At 51.9% G+C, this 15,659-nt stretch overlaps 1 protein-coding gene across 1 annotated transcript; it reads right to left on the reverse strand.

Moving 5' to 3' along the window:
- Positions 1–3,447: 3,447 nt before the first annotated feature.
- On the reverse strand, positions 3,448–14,765 carry SMIM35 (small integral membrane protein 35). The gene is made up of 5 exons (XM_055305278.1): positions 14,651–14,765; positions 13,217–13,333; positions 12,185–12,218; positions 11,354–11,486; positions 3,448–4,416 (listed from the first exon to the last, which is right to left on the reverse strand). The coding sequence occupies exons 1-4, from the start codon at positions 14,763–14,765 to the stop codon at positions 11,387–11,389; spliced, it is 366 nt and encodes a 121-aa protein (XP_055161253.1). The 3' UTR covers positions 3,448–4,416; positions 11,354–11,386.
- Positions 14,766–15,659: the final 894 nt, after the last annotated feature.

Raw genomic sequence — 15,659 nt, forward strand, 5'->3', positions numbered from 1 at the left:
GGGGAGAAAGAGTAAGAGGAGGCATCCACAACCTGCCAGTTGGGCTGGAAGAGACAAAAGCAGAGCAGCTGGAAGAAGGCGGTCCGAGGGCGGGGGCCCCGCTGCAGGCCTGGCTGGCGTCCCTTGGGAAGCACCAACGGGCGTTTGCACTGGTCTCTTCATTTCTGAGCACAGCAGGGCTTGTGGGGGAAACTGAGTCCTTCATGCACCTGCTGCTCAGACACTCCCGGGCTTCTCAGAAATTGGATTCAGGTCCCCCACTGAAGGCCCCATTGGTTCTTAAACGGAGTAATCTCCCTCGAGGGTTTTTCCAGGCTGAGGAATGTGTGATTCTGGGTTTCTATGAGCTAATGGAACTTCCTCTTGGTAAGGAGAGGGGAAGTGGACCAACATTGACCCAAGAGGAAATTTCTGTTGAACTGTGTTTTCCCAGCTTTCTGAATAGCTGTATCAAAGTCTTCCTTGTCATCCCCGAGAAAGATCTCGACCCGCCTCCCCACCCCACCTGCGAGGCACACGCAATCCCAGAGGACACACGGTGGCAGAGGGCGGTCACGGCCCCAGAGCGCACAGTGCCCTGCTGGGGGAAGCTCTCGGGGCCCTGCGTGGGGACGGCGGCGGGGGGGCCTCCAGGCCGCGCTCCCACAGGACAGCGCACTGGTGACCATGAGAGGCAGGTTCAGAAGCGAGGGCTTGACTTTCTTGAGCCCAGCCTAGAGGACACCAGGTAGTGGGAGGCGTGACTCATCCATTTCCTGTAGTGCTCGTGGGTTTCAAGGTTACTTTTGAAGCACATCCACAATTTGAAATTAAATGCATTTTTATTAATGATTCACAGCACCTTTCCTCACTATCAGCTGGATCTTCAGTTCACCTAGCTCCCGTAAACATTCGAGAGGCGGGGCTGGGGGGCAGGGGTGGGCCCAATAAACACTCTGACAAGGAAGGCTTGGGTGGGGTGAAATTAGTGTTAAAAAGATAACCCTGACCAAGCATAAGGCATGGGTCAGAAGGGACAGGGCAGGATATAGGGAGACCCATTTCATTTCTTCAAGAGACATTTTTAAGTGCCTGTGTGCCGGACGCAGTGCTCGGCCCGGGGTCCAGAGCAAATAAAAGAGGTGCCGCTTCCTGGAGGGAGCCATCTGGCTATGAAGATAAGCATCAAGCTAACAGACTAGCAGATCTATCTCTACAATCAGTGATACGTGCCGTGAAAGGAACTAAGACGGGAAAGCAAGGCACGGAGACGAGGGGCAGTGCTGAAGAGGAGACTTAGTTTGCTTGGGCTGCAAACATACTACCATAGACAAGAAACATCCCTCACAGTTCTGGAGACTGGAAGTCCAAGATCAAGGTGCTGGCCAGTTTGGTTCTTGGTGAGGGCTCTCTTCCTGGCTTGGAGAAAGTCCCCTTCTCCTTTGTCCTCATGGGAGGAAGAGGGGAGGGAAGGGAGAGGGAGAAAAGAGGAGAAAGAATAAAGAGCAAGTTCTGGCTAGGCTGGCACCCTGGTCTCTTTGCCTTTTTTTTTTTTTTAAGATTTTTTTTATTTGAGGGACGCTTGGATGGCTCAGCAGTTAAACTCTGCTTTCGGCTCAGGGCGTGATCCTGGAGTTCAGGGATTGAGTCCCACATTGGGCTCCCTAAGGGGAGCCTGCTTCTCCCTCTGCCTATGTCCCTCTCTCTCTCTCTTTCTGTCTCTCATGAATAAATAAAATCTTTTTATTATTTTTAAAGGATTTTATTTATTTGAGAGAGCGAGCAAGCAAACATCACACATCCTTGAACAGGGGGAAGGGGCAGATGGAGAGGGAGAGAGAATCCCCAAGCAGACTCCTCACCAAGCAAGGAGCCGCAATGCAAGGCTCAATTCCAGGACCCCAAGATCATGACCTGAGCTGAAACCAAGAGCTGGCCGCCCAACCAACTGAGCCACTCAGGCACCCCTGTCTTCCTCTTCTTATAGGGACCCCACCCTCATGACCTCATCTAACGCATAATAGCCTCCCGAAGGCCCTACCTCCTGATAAATGATCACATTAGGAGTTTGGGCTTCGACATATGAATTTGGAAGGGACACAAACATTCAGTCCACAACAGGCTTAAATGGAAATCCGATCCAATGACAATACTGAGCAGGACAGCGGGAATGGAGAGCAGGTGACATTCAAAAGGCATTCTGCAGAGAGCGCTGGCAAGACTCAATGGCAGGCTGAGTGATGAGGAAAGTGAAATATGTACAAGGAAGGGAGACATGGCACCAAGGAGAGGGGAGGTGGCGAGTCCTGGCTCCCTGTGATAAGTCACCCCAGGAAAAAAACCTCTGGCAATTGGTGACACAGGCCTAGCAGGAGGGGAGGGCTCAGAGCTGGGGGTTCAGATATGCTCATGCTGACCCACCAGATGGGGGCATACACCTGGGCGTGGAGATGAGGACACTGATCTAGAGAAGGCCACATCCCCCACAACCCACCTGCAGGAAGAATACTCACCTGTTGACCTCCTGCCTCAAGGATAAGCAGGCTACCACCTCTGTGCTTGATTTCACACACACACACACACACACACACACACACACACACACACACACACACCACAATCTTCCCTGTCTTCCCCTTCTAATGATGCCATCATTCACCTAGTTGTACAGGACAAACCAGGAGTCATCCCTTCACATTCCACATCTAATCCATCAGGAAGGTCCGATCAATTCTACCTTCCAAATATATGGTGAATGCAATCACTGGTCCCCACTCCCATACTATCATCCAGGTCAAATCCATTACTAGGTCTCACCTGGACCACTATTCAACCCCTTATTGTCCCTCTGCCTCCACGCCTGCTGCCTTAGTCTACTAAGGTGTGATTCATACAGCATTGCTTAGTCTAGTACAGCAGCCAGCGTGATCTTTATAAAATATAATTCAGGTCATGTGATTCCCTGGCTGAAAGCCCTCTCCTTTGCTTCTGGTCCAAATGAGAGACTAAACTCCAATAAGTGAGTATCTGCCGATTCCCCCCCACAACACCTCCTGCACTCTCGCCCTTGCCCACCCCACTTCAAGCTCATTTCCACCTCAGATCATTTGTTCAAGTATCTTTTTAAACGCAGCCTCCTTGGGGAGGTCTTTGCTGACCACCCTATCCAAATATCCTCCCTGTCTCCATGACATCCTTCCCTAGCCCCAGCTTTTTTCCTTCAGCACACTTATTTTTTAAGTGATATGACCTATTTGTTTATTAGCTCATAGTCTCTCTCTCCCAGTAAAGTAGATCTATGAAGGCAGAGACTTACTCTCTTTTGCTCACTCCTGCAGGCCCACAGCCAAGAGCACATAGGTTTGTATGTGCTGAATGAATGAGAAAGTAAATAAATAAAGATAAACTTATAATGCAAGGCGTAGCCTAGATCTTCCCTGCCAAGAAGTAAGAACCTGATTCAAGGAGTTGTGGGTAGGTGGTTTATTTGGAAGATGATCACTGGGAACAAGGGTGAGATACCAGGAGAAGAAAAAGCCCAAATAAGGATGCATTATCAAGCCGGTAATACTGGGAGCATCTGGGTCTTGATCCCACTGGAATGTTCCCTGGAACATGTAGAGACCTCTTCCAATTGTCCCCTGAGCATTGACAGGAGAGGCCCTGGATCCATCCGCTTCTGGACTGGCTGAGGCTTCCCCCAGATGTGTTACTCTCTCAAACTGCTGGTGCACGGGGCTGCATGGGCTCCCCCGGAACGGGAGGAGCCAGGGCAGACAGCAAGTGATGTACAGTGGGCACTGGAGTCGAGATTTATGAGCACAAAGCTGGAGCCCCTTCAGAAATGTCTGGAATGAGGGGTGGAGCTCAGGATGTAAGGCAGAACATTGAGGCACCTGCTATTCGTGCTGTGAGGGAGATGTCCACAGGGGTCATGGAGTGTGTGACCCACCTAGGGTGTTCAGTGCACATATTTTGGACTGAACTCACAAGAGTGAAGAGACATTTATTAAATTATGCTAAGATTGGGAGACTCTCCCAAAACTTGAGAGATTATAAAATCTGAGCCCACAATTCAAACTCAGGGCAAAGAGGTGACACATGTAGTCCAGCAGGCACTGCATGGCACGATGTATTTTGGAAGGAAATAGGACCCTCATGTGACTGGAGTGTCCAGGAGTCACTCAGGCTAATGGGCAAGTCCATAGACAGGCTTCCACGGCCAGGCTGCTTGTCTGGAGACGCCCCATGGGCAAAGACGCAGCCCCACGGAGTGGAAAGAGTGCTGGGCTGGCCTGGAACTCAAGAGAAGTGGGTTCTGGGCTCATCCAGCTCTCAATCATGTCATGTCAGCTCTGGGCCTCAGTCTTCCCGGCCAAATGCAGAGTACTCTTCAATCCGACTTCTCTCCGCACTGCCCAGGCCATCCCGCTGCCACTGAAAATACCATGGAATGTACACTTATTCCACTGTGAGCTCTAGAGAACAGAAACTTCCCTGACTCATTTCTGTATCCTTCACGCCCTACCGATGCCTAACCTAGAGGTGCTCAGTGAGCTTGATGAATAACGCAGGCACAGCAAATGGATTCTCTTACAAGGAAAAGCATATGGAAGGAGTGGAAGAAGTAGAATAGCCAAACATGACATGGCAATGCAGGCAATGGTAGCTTGAGGCTGGCTGGGTCCTTGGGAGACATTAGACTGAGCCCAAAAGAAAGCAGGCTATACATAAATTTGACTTGAATTTTATTTTCAGGCCTGTCGTCGTCTCAGCTTAGTCATATTATACCATAATTATTCCTTTCCCTGCAATTTTTGCCCTACAGCTCTTAGGTATTGTAGGGACTCAGGGCTACAGACCAAACAGGAAGCCTAGAGCAAGGGGATGTGGTCAGGAGGCCAGGCAAAGGACCGTGAAAATATTCAGCACGCAGTCATTCACTCCTTTAGCAAACATTCATTGAGCATCGGCCTAGGCAGGCCCTCTGGGAATACAGATCCTTCTCCTCCTTGGGTTAGCTCTGCAGCACGTCCACACACATGCACACGCACACACATGCACACAGGTGTCTCTGCTACCTCCTCCCCTGCCCCCTCCCCCAGCCCTGTGGAACTGAAGTCACCCACGTTCTGCAACAGCCTCACAGCTGGAAGGGACCTCAGTGTCCTCGAGTCAGATGGCAGCCTTATACAAACAAGGCACCGGGGCCCACCGGCTACTGGGGTGACACTGGAAACATGAGGCTTCTTCCCTTTTCCACCCATCTCCTTCCCAATGGCTCCCTGCTTTTATATATGAAAAACCTTAACTTAAGGCTTTGGGGAAGGCAAGACAACCCCCACACCCCTACAGGTAAAAATCCAGGAGACAGGGACCCCAGCAAAGCCTTGGCCTCCAGCGCCACCCCACCTGTTGTTTTGTTGGCCTGTTGCTACTCTGGGCACACAGAACATTTTCACTTCTGGTCCCCAAATGTGAGAATTCACCAGGCCACTGGCTTCCTGTTTTGTACCAAATCTGCTTGAATCTCACTGCTTCTAGACAGTTTTTGATCACTAAGCAGTTTTTTAAATTTAGTAATGATACACCTATGTGCTCCCACTCGGAGGTTCTCAGAGCCCTGGGGCACAGAGAGGGCACAGGAGACGCTGGCCCCTGCATGGCTACCCCAGGGGAGCACAGCCCCCTCCTCGCCTGCCCAGTCTCTTCCTGGGTTTGATCATTCCTTAAGGTAGCCCTTACACAGAATACGTCACTGTCTGGGTCTGCTGTGTCTAGATCTGTATCTGGTGATGACCACAGGGTCGCACATGACTGAGCATGGGCAGAGAAAATCAAAAGCCTTGGTTTTCAGAGCACTCAAGATTGGACCAACAATAAAGCAAAGCCCAAGGTTCCCTGACAAGACTGAGAAACTGTCAACATACATTCCTGAGACATTCCTGGCTATGGCCAGAGCCATAGAAGCTACTGGAGAGGATTCAGGGAGGGTAGAAGCTGAATTTTGCCTGCAGAAAGCACCCATCCAGAGAGGGAGCACAGTCAATCTCAAGAGAGACTGGATACCCCCACAGGGTCTAGCAGTTCCAGGCATATTCTAGAAGCTGCTTGAATGAATGGATACAAGGGGAAAGTCAGGAATTCAGTTATAGGAGCCAGAGAGTATTTGTAATTAAAAGTGAGAAGACGGGGCACCTGGGTGGCTCAGTCAGTTAAACCTCTGCCTCTGGCTCAGGTCATGATCCCAGGATCCTGGGATCGAGCCCCATACCTGGCTCCCTGCTCAGTGGGGAGTCTGCTTCTCCCTCTCCCTCTGCTGCTCCCCCTGCTTGTGTGTGCTCTCTCTCTCTCTCTCTCTCAAATTAATAAATAAAATCTTAAAAAAAAAAGTAAGAAGACAACAAGATCTACCAATCTTAAGGAAGTCTCCTTGGGGAAGTGAAAATTGAGTTGGCGTAAAAAAGGGGCAAAATTTGATGATCCGGAGGTGAAGGGGTGTAAAAAAAAAATTAAGGGAAGATTGAGAAATGGGTCAGTAGAAGCTCAGAGCTGAGGACAGGGGCTACTCTCACCGCCCCAGGGGAACCAGAAGAGAGATCAGAGGCCAGCGGGAGGGGCCTGTGCCTTGGGGCCCACGGAGCTCAGGGAAGCTAGGAGCTTGGGCAGAGCCTTTAAGCGGCTGACCAACCATTATTAAAAAAAAACACATTCTGGCCTGGCCTTCAGCAAATCATTTCTCCGGGCCCTGACCCCCTGTTCCCTCACCCTTGAGGATGAAGGGAGACTGCATACGGAGCCCCTGCCCTGAGCTCAAATACGTGCTTAGCAAACGTCAGTTCACTGGTAAAGAAGGATTTGGTTGGGAATGACCCAGTCTTAGGTGCTGCTCAGATTTATCCAAAGTCAAAGAAAGGCTGAGGAGTATTTCGGATCCTAAACTATTAGGACCTAAAGGAACCGCAGTGGTCACCTGTCACCTCCTAGGTCAGAAAGCACTATACTTTGTACTTGTATCTTTTGTTTAGTGAACACCTACTATGTGCTGGGCCCTATGCTAGACACCAAGAAAAGAGAGATTTTTAAAAAGAGGAGCCTGGATGGTTCAGGCGGTTAAGCATCTGTCTTTGGCTCAGGTCATGATCCCAGGGTCCTGGGATGGAGCCCTGCCTTGGGCTCCCTGCTCAGTGGGGTGTCTGCTTCTCGCTCTCCCTCTGCCCCTCCCCTTCAAATGTGCACATGTGCGCATGCACTCTCTCTCTCTCTCTCCCAGGTAAAGAAATAAGACCCTTAAAAAAAAAACCCACATGAACAGATAAAATCCCTTTTTCCTTCAGGTAAAAGAGAGGAGCCTTGGAGAAGTAGTCCGATCCCTTAATGTCCAGATGCTAAAATACATGCCCATGGTGGTGAGTGACTGGCCCGTGGCCACACAGCATGGCAGGGTGGGTCAAGACCAGACCTTCTTCTCCAGTGTTCAATCCTCATCCCGCTAAGCCTGGGGTCAAGCTGCATCTGCGAGGCCTCCACCTCTACGCAGACTCCGGTGCTGCTCGCGGCTGTGCAGCCTTAGGCAAAGCGTGCTACCTGCCTGAGCGTCAGTCTTGCCATATGCAATACGCAACCAGGAATGATGCCCCACGTCACACGGTTGCCACAAGGCTAAAGCCACAGTAACATGCACAAAAATAATTTGTTCTCTGGAGACTGTGTGTTGTGCAAGCAGTTCCTGCTCCTTCTCGGGTCACCAGGGTTTCTTTCTCTAGGACAAGGCAGCTTTCCGTAACCACATTGGGTGTTTCTTCTCCACTCAGCAGGCATTTATTGGGTACCTCCTACATGCTCCACTTTTAGTGGCTACTGAAGATCTCTGGGACGTAACCCTGACAGCCAAGGGCTCACCCTGGTGAGGGAACAGGACAAATGGAAGAAACGTGGCCATTTGCCACCAGGATCAAGTGGGTGGCAGCCAGTCTGCAGTCCTCAGGGAAGCCACAGGGAAGATGACACTTGAGTCAACCATGGAGACTAGTTGTGCCAAGGAGGGGTTGGCAGGGAGGGCGAAGGCATCCCCGGAAGGCTTCCTGGCAAAGACACCAAAGAGGAACAGGGTGGCAGAGGGCCTGGGGGGTGGCCAGCCCATAGAAGTGCTGGCCCTCCTGCCTGCCTCCTGGCTCTTGGGGCCAGTGGAAAGAACAGTTAGGAGGAGAGGAAGGTTCTAGGGGAGGCGCAGGCGCCCCCCAGACCCACTGGACCTGGAGCCAGACTTCTAGGTACTGGTTCCCTAATCATTTCTGGACAAGCTGGAAGCTGCCATTTTAGGGCTCTCAACCAAAACATGTTGCATCCTCGGGTGAGGCCTGGGGTGAAGGGCAGTGCTGCGTTACGTTAGCCAGCGGGACTGCGGAAGTCAGGAAAACAAGAAGGAGGCAGAGGGGACCAGGAACACGTCAGAGGACCCCAAAAGAGGAAGTAGCCCAGTCTCGGTTCCGCTCCTGAGGATGGGAAATACCCTCCGTTCTCCCAGCCCTCGGCAGCTGTCCCCATGCCCTTACCTGAAGCCACCAAACCTGGGGCAGGACCACATGGGGCCTGGGCCTCGTCTTTCCACGGTTCCCCAAAGTCACTGAGTCCTGAGTGTATTCAGGGACCTGGGGCAGCCCCAGACAGGGCATCATGATGCCTGTGGGTTAAGGAATGGGGCCCAGCGAAATCTGAAATCTGAGGAAGGATGTCAATCCCCCCTCCTCCCTGCTCTCCCAATAAAGACTTCAGGAAAAGGAGGGACCAGAAGCCAGGAGGGGCTCAGCCCCACCACCATCAACTCATGGATAGAAATTCTGGAGCCCAGATGAAGACCTCCAAATTCAGAAATCTAGTTTATTAAGTCATTGCTGGGCTAGGCTAGGAGAGTGGCCCCCCAGTCCTGGTAGGAAGTGAGGGGTAGGGACTGGTAAGCCTCCTCTCCCCTCCCCTCCCCTCCCCTCTCCCCCCTCCTCCCCTCACCTCTCCTCCTCTTTCCCTCTCCTCTTTCCCCTCCTCTCCTCTCCCCTCCCCTCTCCTCCCCTCTCCTCCCCTCCTCCCTCCTCCACAATCGGCTAGGGACGCCTGGGTGGCTCAGCGGTTTAGCGCCTGCCTTTGGCTCAGGGCATGATCCTGGAGTCCCGGGATTGAGTCCCACATCGGGCTCCCTGCATGGAGCCTGCTTCTCCCTCTGCCTGTGTTTCTGCCTCTCTCTCTCTCTCTCTCTCTCTCTCTCTCTCTCTCTGTGTGTGTGTGTCTCATGAATAAATAAATAAAATCTTTAAAAAAAAAATAGAATCCAAAGCAAGAAAGAAACCAGGCCCCCAGGAAGTGAGGATAGAAAGACAAATAATATGACTTCTCTCCTCCTCGTTTCTCACTGTCCTGGGCTCCCCAGGACATGTCTTGTTGGCCTGGGTGTAGTTCTGCCTGCAGTTTCAGCAGCGGCTGGGCTCCTGTCTGGCCTTGTTCCATCCACAGCTGCCCCCGGGGAGCACAGCCTCTCTGGATAGAAGGACTCTGCATTAAGGGCCTCCTGAGACAACATCCAGGTGTGGACGCCACCTTGGGTCCAGTAGGGCAGACCAGAGGAAAAAGTGGTGATTCACAAGGCAAACAGTGTTGCTGTCCACCAATCTACACTTGGTTTGTGATTTCCCTTGTGCATTAGCTGGGTTGGTTTTTTTTTTTTAAGATTTTATTTATTCATTCATGAGAAATAGAGAGAGAGAGAGAGGCAGAGACACAGGTAGAGGGAGAAGCAGGCTCCATGCAGGGAGCCCGACGTGGGACTCGATCCAGGGTCTCCAGGATCACGCCCTGGGCTGAAGGCAGATGCTCAACCACTGAGCCACCAGGGCTACCCTTGGTTGGGGTTTTTTGTTGTTGTTTTTAGCCTGGCCTGGGTTCCTCCCCGACTCCCACTGTTTCTGGTCCACCCTTCCCGTCACAGGGCAAGCCTGGCACAGGAAACACACGACACAGGGAGACTGAGATCTCCGCCCCCAACACATGCCCACCCATCGCGGGAACCTAGAAAATAAGATCATGCTTCTAGACTGTTTTAAGAACTGCTCTCCAAATGGTTTGGGCAGCACTGAGCCTCAGCAGCAGAGCCAGGTGGTAGTCAGGAGTGTGGGAAGGTTGAAAGTACCAGAATGAAGCACGGAGTGCAGCAGGGCAGAGCAAACACCAAGAGCAGCCTTCAGCTCTTGGGGAAAGTTGGCTTCTGGTAGGAAGGTTAAAAACAGCATCTGGAATCACCCCCACTCCCACATGACTTTGCCTATTGAAGATATGACTGGTTTTCCAGCCTCTGGAGTCTGTCCTTTGAGGGGAAGTGTCTAGGGGACGCCTCGTGGAGAGCTCCCCTCTGGGTCTGCAGGCCTTGCCCACACCAGGCTGAGCCAGGATGGCTTGGCTCTCCAGGACACCTGGAACCCCTCCCCAGGCTCAGGGGTCCCCTGGGAACCAGTCTCTACTCCTGAGCAATGGCTACTTTCTTTGTTTGGAGGAGAAAGCCATTTCCACTCTACTGGACTCTGTCCAGAGTCCAGACCCTTCCTGGGGGTCCTCCCACTGCAGGCCTGCAGTACACCCAGAGTAACTTCTCACTGTCCACAAGGGACCAGGCCAGGCCTTGAAGGCAGCCCGGGAGCCTGGGAGGGGCAGGTGCCTGTACCAGGAGCTACCTCCTGCAGAAAAAGCAAAGGGAGGGCAACAAAGAGATGAGGCCTGGAAAGGATTCCTCTAAACCACTGCCTCTGGTGAGGCTTCTTCCAGGCCAGAGGATCAGCTCAGAGAGAAACTGGGGGTACATGAGGGATGGCTAGAGGGAGAAAATGGATGGAGGGAGAAAATGGATGGAGGAGAGATGAGCTTGAAAGCAAGTGGAGGGAAGGTGTGAGCCAAGGGTCAGGTGGCCATGAAGCAGGGATCACTCCTGGGCTTTCAGTTCAGAAGTGACACCCTGGAGTGATCCTTCTTGGGCAGAGTAGCCATCTAGAACCTTCAACTCAGAGCAAAAGGTTGAGACAGAAAGGTCAACTCTAGAAGCTGCCATCTGATTAGAAATAGAACATCCCCAGGAAAGAAAGGCAGGATGTGGATTGGGTACACAGGCGAAAAGGAACAGTCTGCTACCAGCAGGTGGTGGGGACAGCATGACCCTGAGCCTTGATACCTGAGATCACCTCCCACAGATCCACCCCCCAGAAGTGGTGGAGGATGAACTGAATGATCTCTTGGATTCCAAACAGTCCTCAAGACTGCTAGACTTGGGTGTCTGCACTATCTGAGGACCTTATTAGAACATTAGATTTACTCAGGAGCTCACCAACCTTCCACTCACCTCTCTGGGGCTCCAGAGGCTGACACTCCCCCATCAGACTAGCCTGTCGGAGAACTTCATATAGCCACCATCTGAACTGCCGATGTGGCCACTGATGGTGAAGGGTGGTCCCACCTCCAGCTCCTTCAGATTCCTGAAAAAGATGATCCGATCAGGTTTGGGGGGCTGAGAACCTGACCTCTCCTTGGGAGCCCAACTCCCTAGACCAGAGCATGGGAAGAACTTCCTGGCTGTGACTCCTTGACTGACTCATCTTCCAAGAACAGGAACTGGCCCATGTCTCAGGGCCAGACCAAGAGCAGGCCTGCCCTGTGGCAGAGATTTGACAAGATGGCTTACCGCAGGGGGACTTGTTGACCCCCCTACTCCCCAAATCCCTGGTGGTCTCCATTTGCTCCTCTCTTTTGACACCACATTGTGTCTGAGATTATATTATTTGTAGTCAGGCCTGTGTCCACCACAGGCAGTGAAATGCCCAAAGATAAAGACTATGCTCATTGTACCCCCTAGAAACTAATATCACTACATCTGCAACAATGGATCCTTCCTGAATAAATAATGAGTAGATGATGAAGGAATGAATGAGTGGATGAAAGAATGGATTTACCTCCCTACCTGGGGGTAAATGTTAAGAGGTTCACCATCAGTAGGGTCTTACATAATCCTGTCCACATTCAAGTTTTTATTCATGGTTCTTTCTACATAGACACTGGCTCCTTCCTTTTCTCTTGTTTGCTCAAGGGGATGGGGAGGAACCAGAGCCAAGGAAGAGAAAGAGTGTGTCTTGGTTCCAAACCTAACCCCACTCAGATCTACCCTGAATCCACTCACCGGATCTGGTACAAGTTGAAGACAAAATTAGGCCCTAGAAAGACAATCAGAAAAGAGAGGGTTAGTACCTCCAGGGAGACCTGCCCCTCACCCTTCTGGGAACATCTGGTGCTCCCTTACCCCATCTGGGAGGAGTTGGGTGGCTGGGCTGGACCTCAGGATGCTGTGGGAGGGTCCCATGTCCCTTCACTGTCTGCCACCTGCCTGTATCCGGGTGTACCCCATCTTCCCAGACAGAACCACCACTTTCAGGAGGCAGATCCTATGCCTAGGCATCCTCCCATTAAGGGTACCGATTACTCTGGGAAAGAGGCAGTCCTAGCTTAGAGCCCAAAGAAGCAGACCTGGGCTTGAACCCAGATTATGCCACTCTCTAACCCTGTGACTTCAGCCTTCCAGGTTCATCTATAAAAAACAGAGACTAAGAATTCCAACCTTAAGTGGAATTTTAAAGAAAATAGTATTAGGCTAAAGTACACTGGCACACAGTAGGTGCTCAAGAAACATTCATGGAAGCTGTGGAGGAGGTTAACTGCAGGTCTGAGAAATGCTCTCTACCTCCGGGGACCCCAGCATGTGGCGTCATCTCTCCGAGGGCCTACGGGAAGCGCAGATATGGCTCAGAGCTGGGAGCACCCCAGCAAATTCTGGGAGATTCCCAGGGAAGCTGAAGCTAGCTTGAGAGAGGACCTCAAGATCACAGTCAGGGGAAGAGATGCCCAAGGAGCCAGAGTGGGGGACACCTGCCTAGCCCACTACCCCTGGCTTCGAGGCCCACACACACCTTGGGGATGGACTCCTGTGGGCTCTGAGGGAAGAGAAAGAAGCTTCAGGCCAGGAGGAGGAGCCCCCACTCCCTTGGTGAAGGCCCAGTACCCCAGCCCCACCCACTCAAGTGCTCCGTCACCCTCACTCAAGTCTTCAACAATGTCAGCCGGCACAGGAAATATTTTTGCATGATGCCATGCTGCAGAGTTTGCAGCCCCACCTGGCCTTGCCAACTGCTACAGGAGGGGGCAGGTGCACACTCACCCTCCCAGCAGTACCCGCGCTGGTACCACTTGGCCAGGCTGTAGCCCAGGACTGAAACGAGCAGCAGTGACAGCCCCACGCCGAGGATCAGGCCCAGGGTGCTGATGGAGTCCTCACCTGCAGAGACACACGGCCCCCTTGGTGGGTCGGTCACCCATGGTCCTCCCCCTGGTTCCGAGTCTCCCCCCATCCACTGCCATCAGAATGATGGCTCCCCTAGGAATCGCCATCTGAGTAGCTGCTTGAGCTAAGTCACACCAGGATAGCAAAGCCCTGCATTTTTAAAGTCAGCTTGTTTCTCCAAAGTAACAGTTTTGTTTTTTTGTTTTTTTTACTTTCCTCATTTTTTTTAATTGGAGTTCAATTTGCCAACATATAGCATAACACCCAGTGCTCATCCTGTCATGTGCCCCCCCAGTGCCTGTCACCTAGTCACCCCCACCCCCAGTCCACCTCCCTTTCTACCACCCCTTGTTCGTTTCCCAGAGTTAGGAGTCTCTCATGTTGTCTCCCTCACTGATATTTCCCACTCATTTTCTCTCCTTTCCCCTTTATTCTCTTTCACTATTTTTTATATTCCCCAAATGAATGAGACCATGTTTGTCCTTCTCCGACTGACTTGCTTCACTCAGCATAATACCCTCCAGTTCCATCCACCTCGAAGCAAATGGTGGGTATTTGTCCTTTCTAATGGCTGAGGAATATTCCATTGTATACATAAACCACATCTTCTTTATCCATTCATCTGTCGATGGACACCGAGGCTCCTTCCACAGTCTGGCTATTGTGGACTTTGCTGCTATAACACTGGGGTGCAGGTGTCCTGCCATTTCATTGCATCTGTATCTTTGGGGTAAATCTCCAGTAGTGCAATTGCTACAGGCCTTCTGCTTATTGGAAAAGGCACTGCTGTTTTTGGGAGGGAGCCCAGGAGGTCTGTCCTCAGCCTCACCTGTGGCCCCCAGAGCGGAGACCAGAAGATCCTCAGTACCCTCCCCGCAAAGCCGTGGATGGCGTGGCAGGGTGTTTACTTTTAAACTCCATTTGCTGCTTATACTTATCGCTTCTTCCTTTTTTGTGGTATGAGCTCTTAGCTAAATTTATATTTTATTTGTAAAGCCAAACTGAGGGAGAAAGGGAAGAAGGAGGGACGGGGTGGGCCAGAGATAGGAAGGAAAGGAGGGAAGTGGGAGAGAGGGGAGGGGGGGGAAGGAGGAAGGAGAGATGGGGGAGGGAAGGAGGGAGAGGAGGCGTTGGAGATCGGACTCCTCCAAGGAGATGAGATGGGCCTCAAGCAGAAGCAGAGAGGGAAGCCAGCTTTGCAGAATGAGGCTACCAATGGGAGCAGCGTGGAGAGACCCACCCAGCATGCCAGGGAAGAGGAGGGCCAGCCCCGCTCCTGCTGAATGAGCACCAGGAGTGTGAAAGAATCACCTGATCCTGGTGGCCTGGGGTCCTGAAGCTCCGGGGCTGTCTCAGGGGGCCAGGAGGCACAGTGGTTAAGCACAGCCTTTGGCACAGCAGGCTTGCTTCCAAAGCCCAGGCCCATCATTTGCAAAATGTGGGACCTGAGCAAATCCCTTCCCCTCGCTGGACTTCAGTTTGCTTTTATGGAAAATGAGCATGATAATAAAATACACGTAGAGTTGCCGGGATGACTGATGGAGGTGCAGCATAGACAGCGCCCAGCAGACCGGGCATACACTAAGTTCACAAACATTAATTACAAGATTGTTGTTGTCATTCTTATCATCACATGGCCTGGCTGCATTTTAAAAATATTTCACAATCTCCCCTGCCCAAGCCTTTCCTTCCCCCATGCCCCTTGGCCCTTATTCCCCTGGAAGCCTCCCAGCAAAGAAAAGGGGAAGGCTTTATCTTAGACCTCAAAAACCCAGGCCATCAGAAAAATTGAAAGGATTCACAACTTAGACAAAGAGATGAGCCAAAGCAAGATTTCCCTCCTCATCGAGCTAGAGGAGAAACCTCCAGCCTGGGGGACAGGAAGGGAAAAGGCGAAATTAAGAGAAGTGGGGGAGGGTGGTGGTGGAAAGATATCAGTGGGTCCCAGAGAGAAAGTCCTTGTTCCATGATCCAAAATTGAGCCCTGGGGAGACAACAGAACCTGAAGGTAGAGTTGTGGGATCCGAGGATGAGCCCCAGGAAGACAAGAGCCACCCTGGCAGATGGACCCTTGGACAGCCTGGGAGAGTTGCTGTGCCCTCTCACGACACGGGAGCAGCCAAATGATTTCCATGTCCCCAGGAGAAGCAGGGAAGTCACCGAGAAAACTTCTAGACCAGAAGGTGCCATGCAGCTGGGATCTCAGGGACACCTCTGCAGCCCCCTGTAAGTTGATGCTTCAGAGTCCAGTCCACGTGGCAGCCACTGCCATGGGTGCCCATGTGAGCACATGGCATCGGGGACTATGCACCCTTCCCCT

Source organism: Nyctereutes procyonoides, unplaced genomic scaffold (assembly GCF_905146905.1).
Source record: "Nyctereutes procyonoides isolate TBG_1078 unplaced genomic scaffold, NYPRO_anot_genome, whole genome shotgun sequence".
NCBI classification, from domain to species: domain Eukaryota; kingdom Metazoa; phylum Chordata; class Mammalia; order Carnivora; family Canidae; genus Nyctereutes; species Nyctereutes procyonoides.

Excerpts from the sequence above, each read along its gene's own strand:
- SMIM35 (XM_055305278.1), bottom strand. The coding sequence starts at position 14,765 with ATGGGCCTGGGCTTTGGAAGCAAGCCTGCTGTGCCAAAGGCTGTGCTT. Across the intron at positions 13,334-14,650 it reads CCCCAGGCCACCAGGATCAG|GTGAGGACTCCATCAGCACC; the intron begins GTGATTCTTTCA and ends GTGTCTCTGCAG. Across the intron at positions 12,219-13,216 it reads GCGCGGGTACTGCTGGGAGG|GGCCTAATTTTGTCTTCAAC; the intron begins GTGAGTGTGCAC and ends TTGTCTTTCTAG.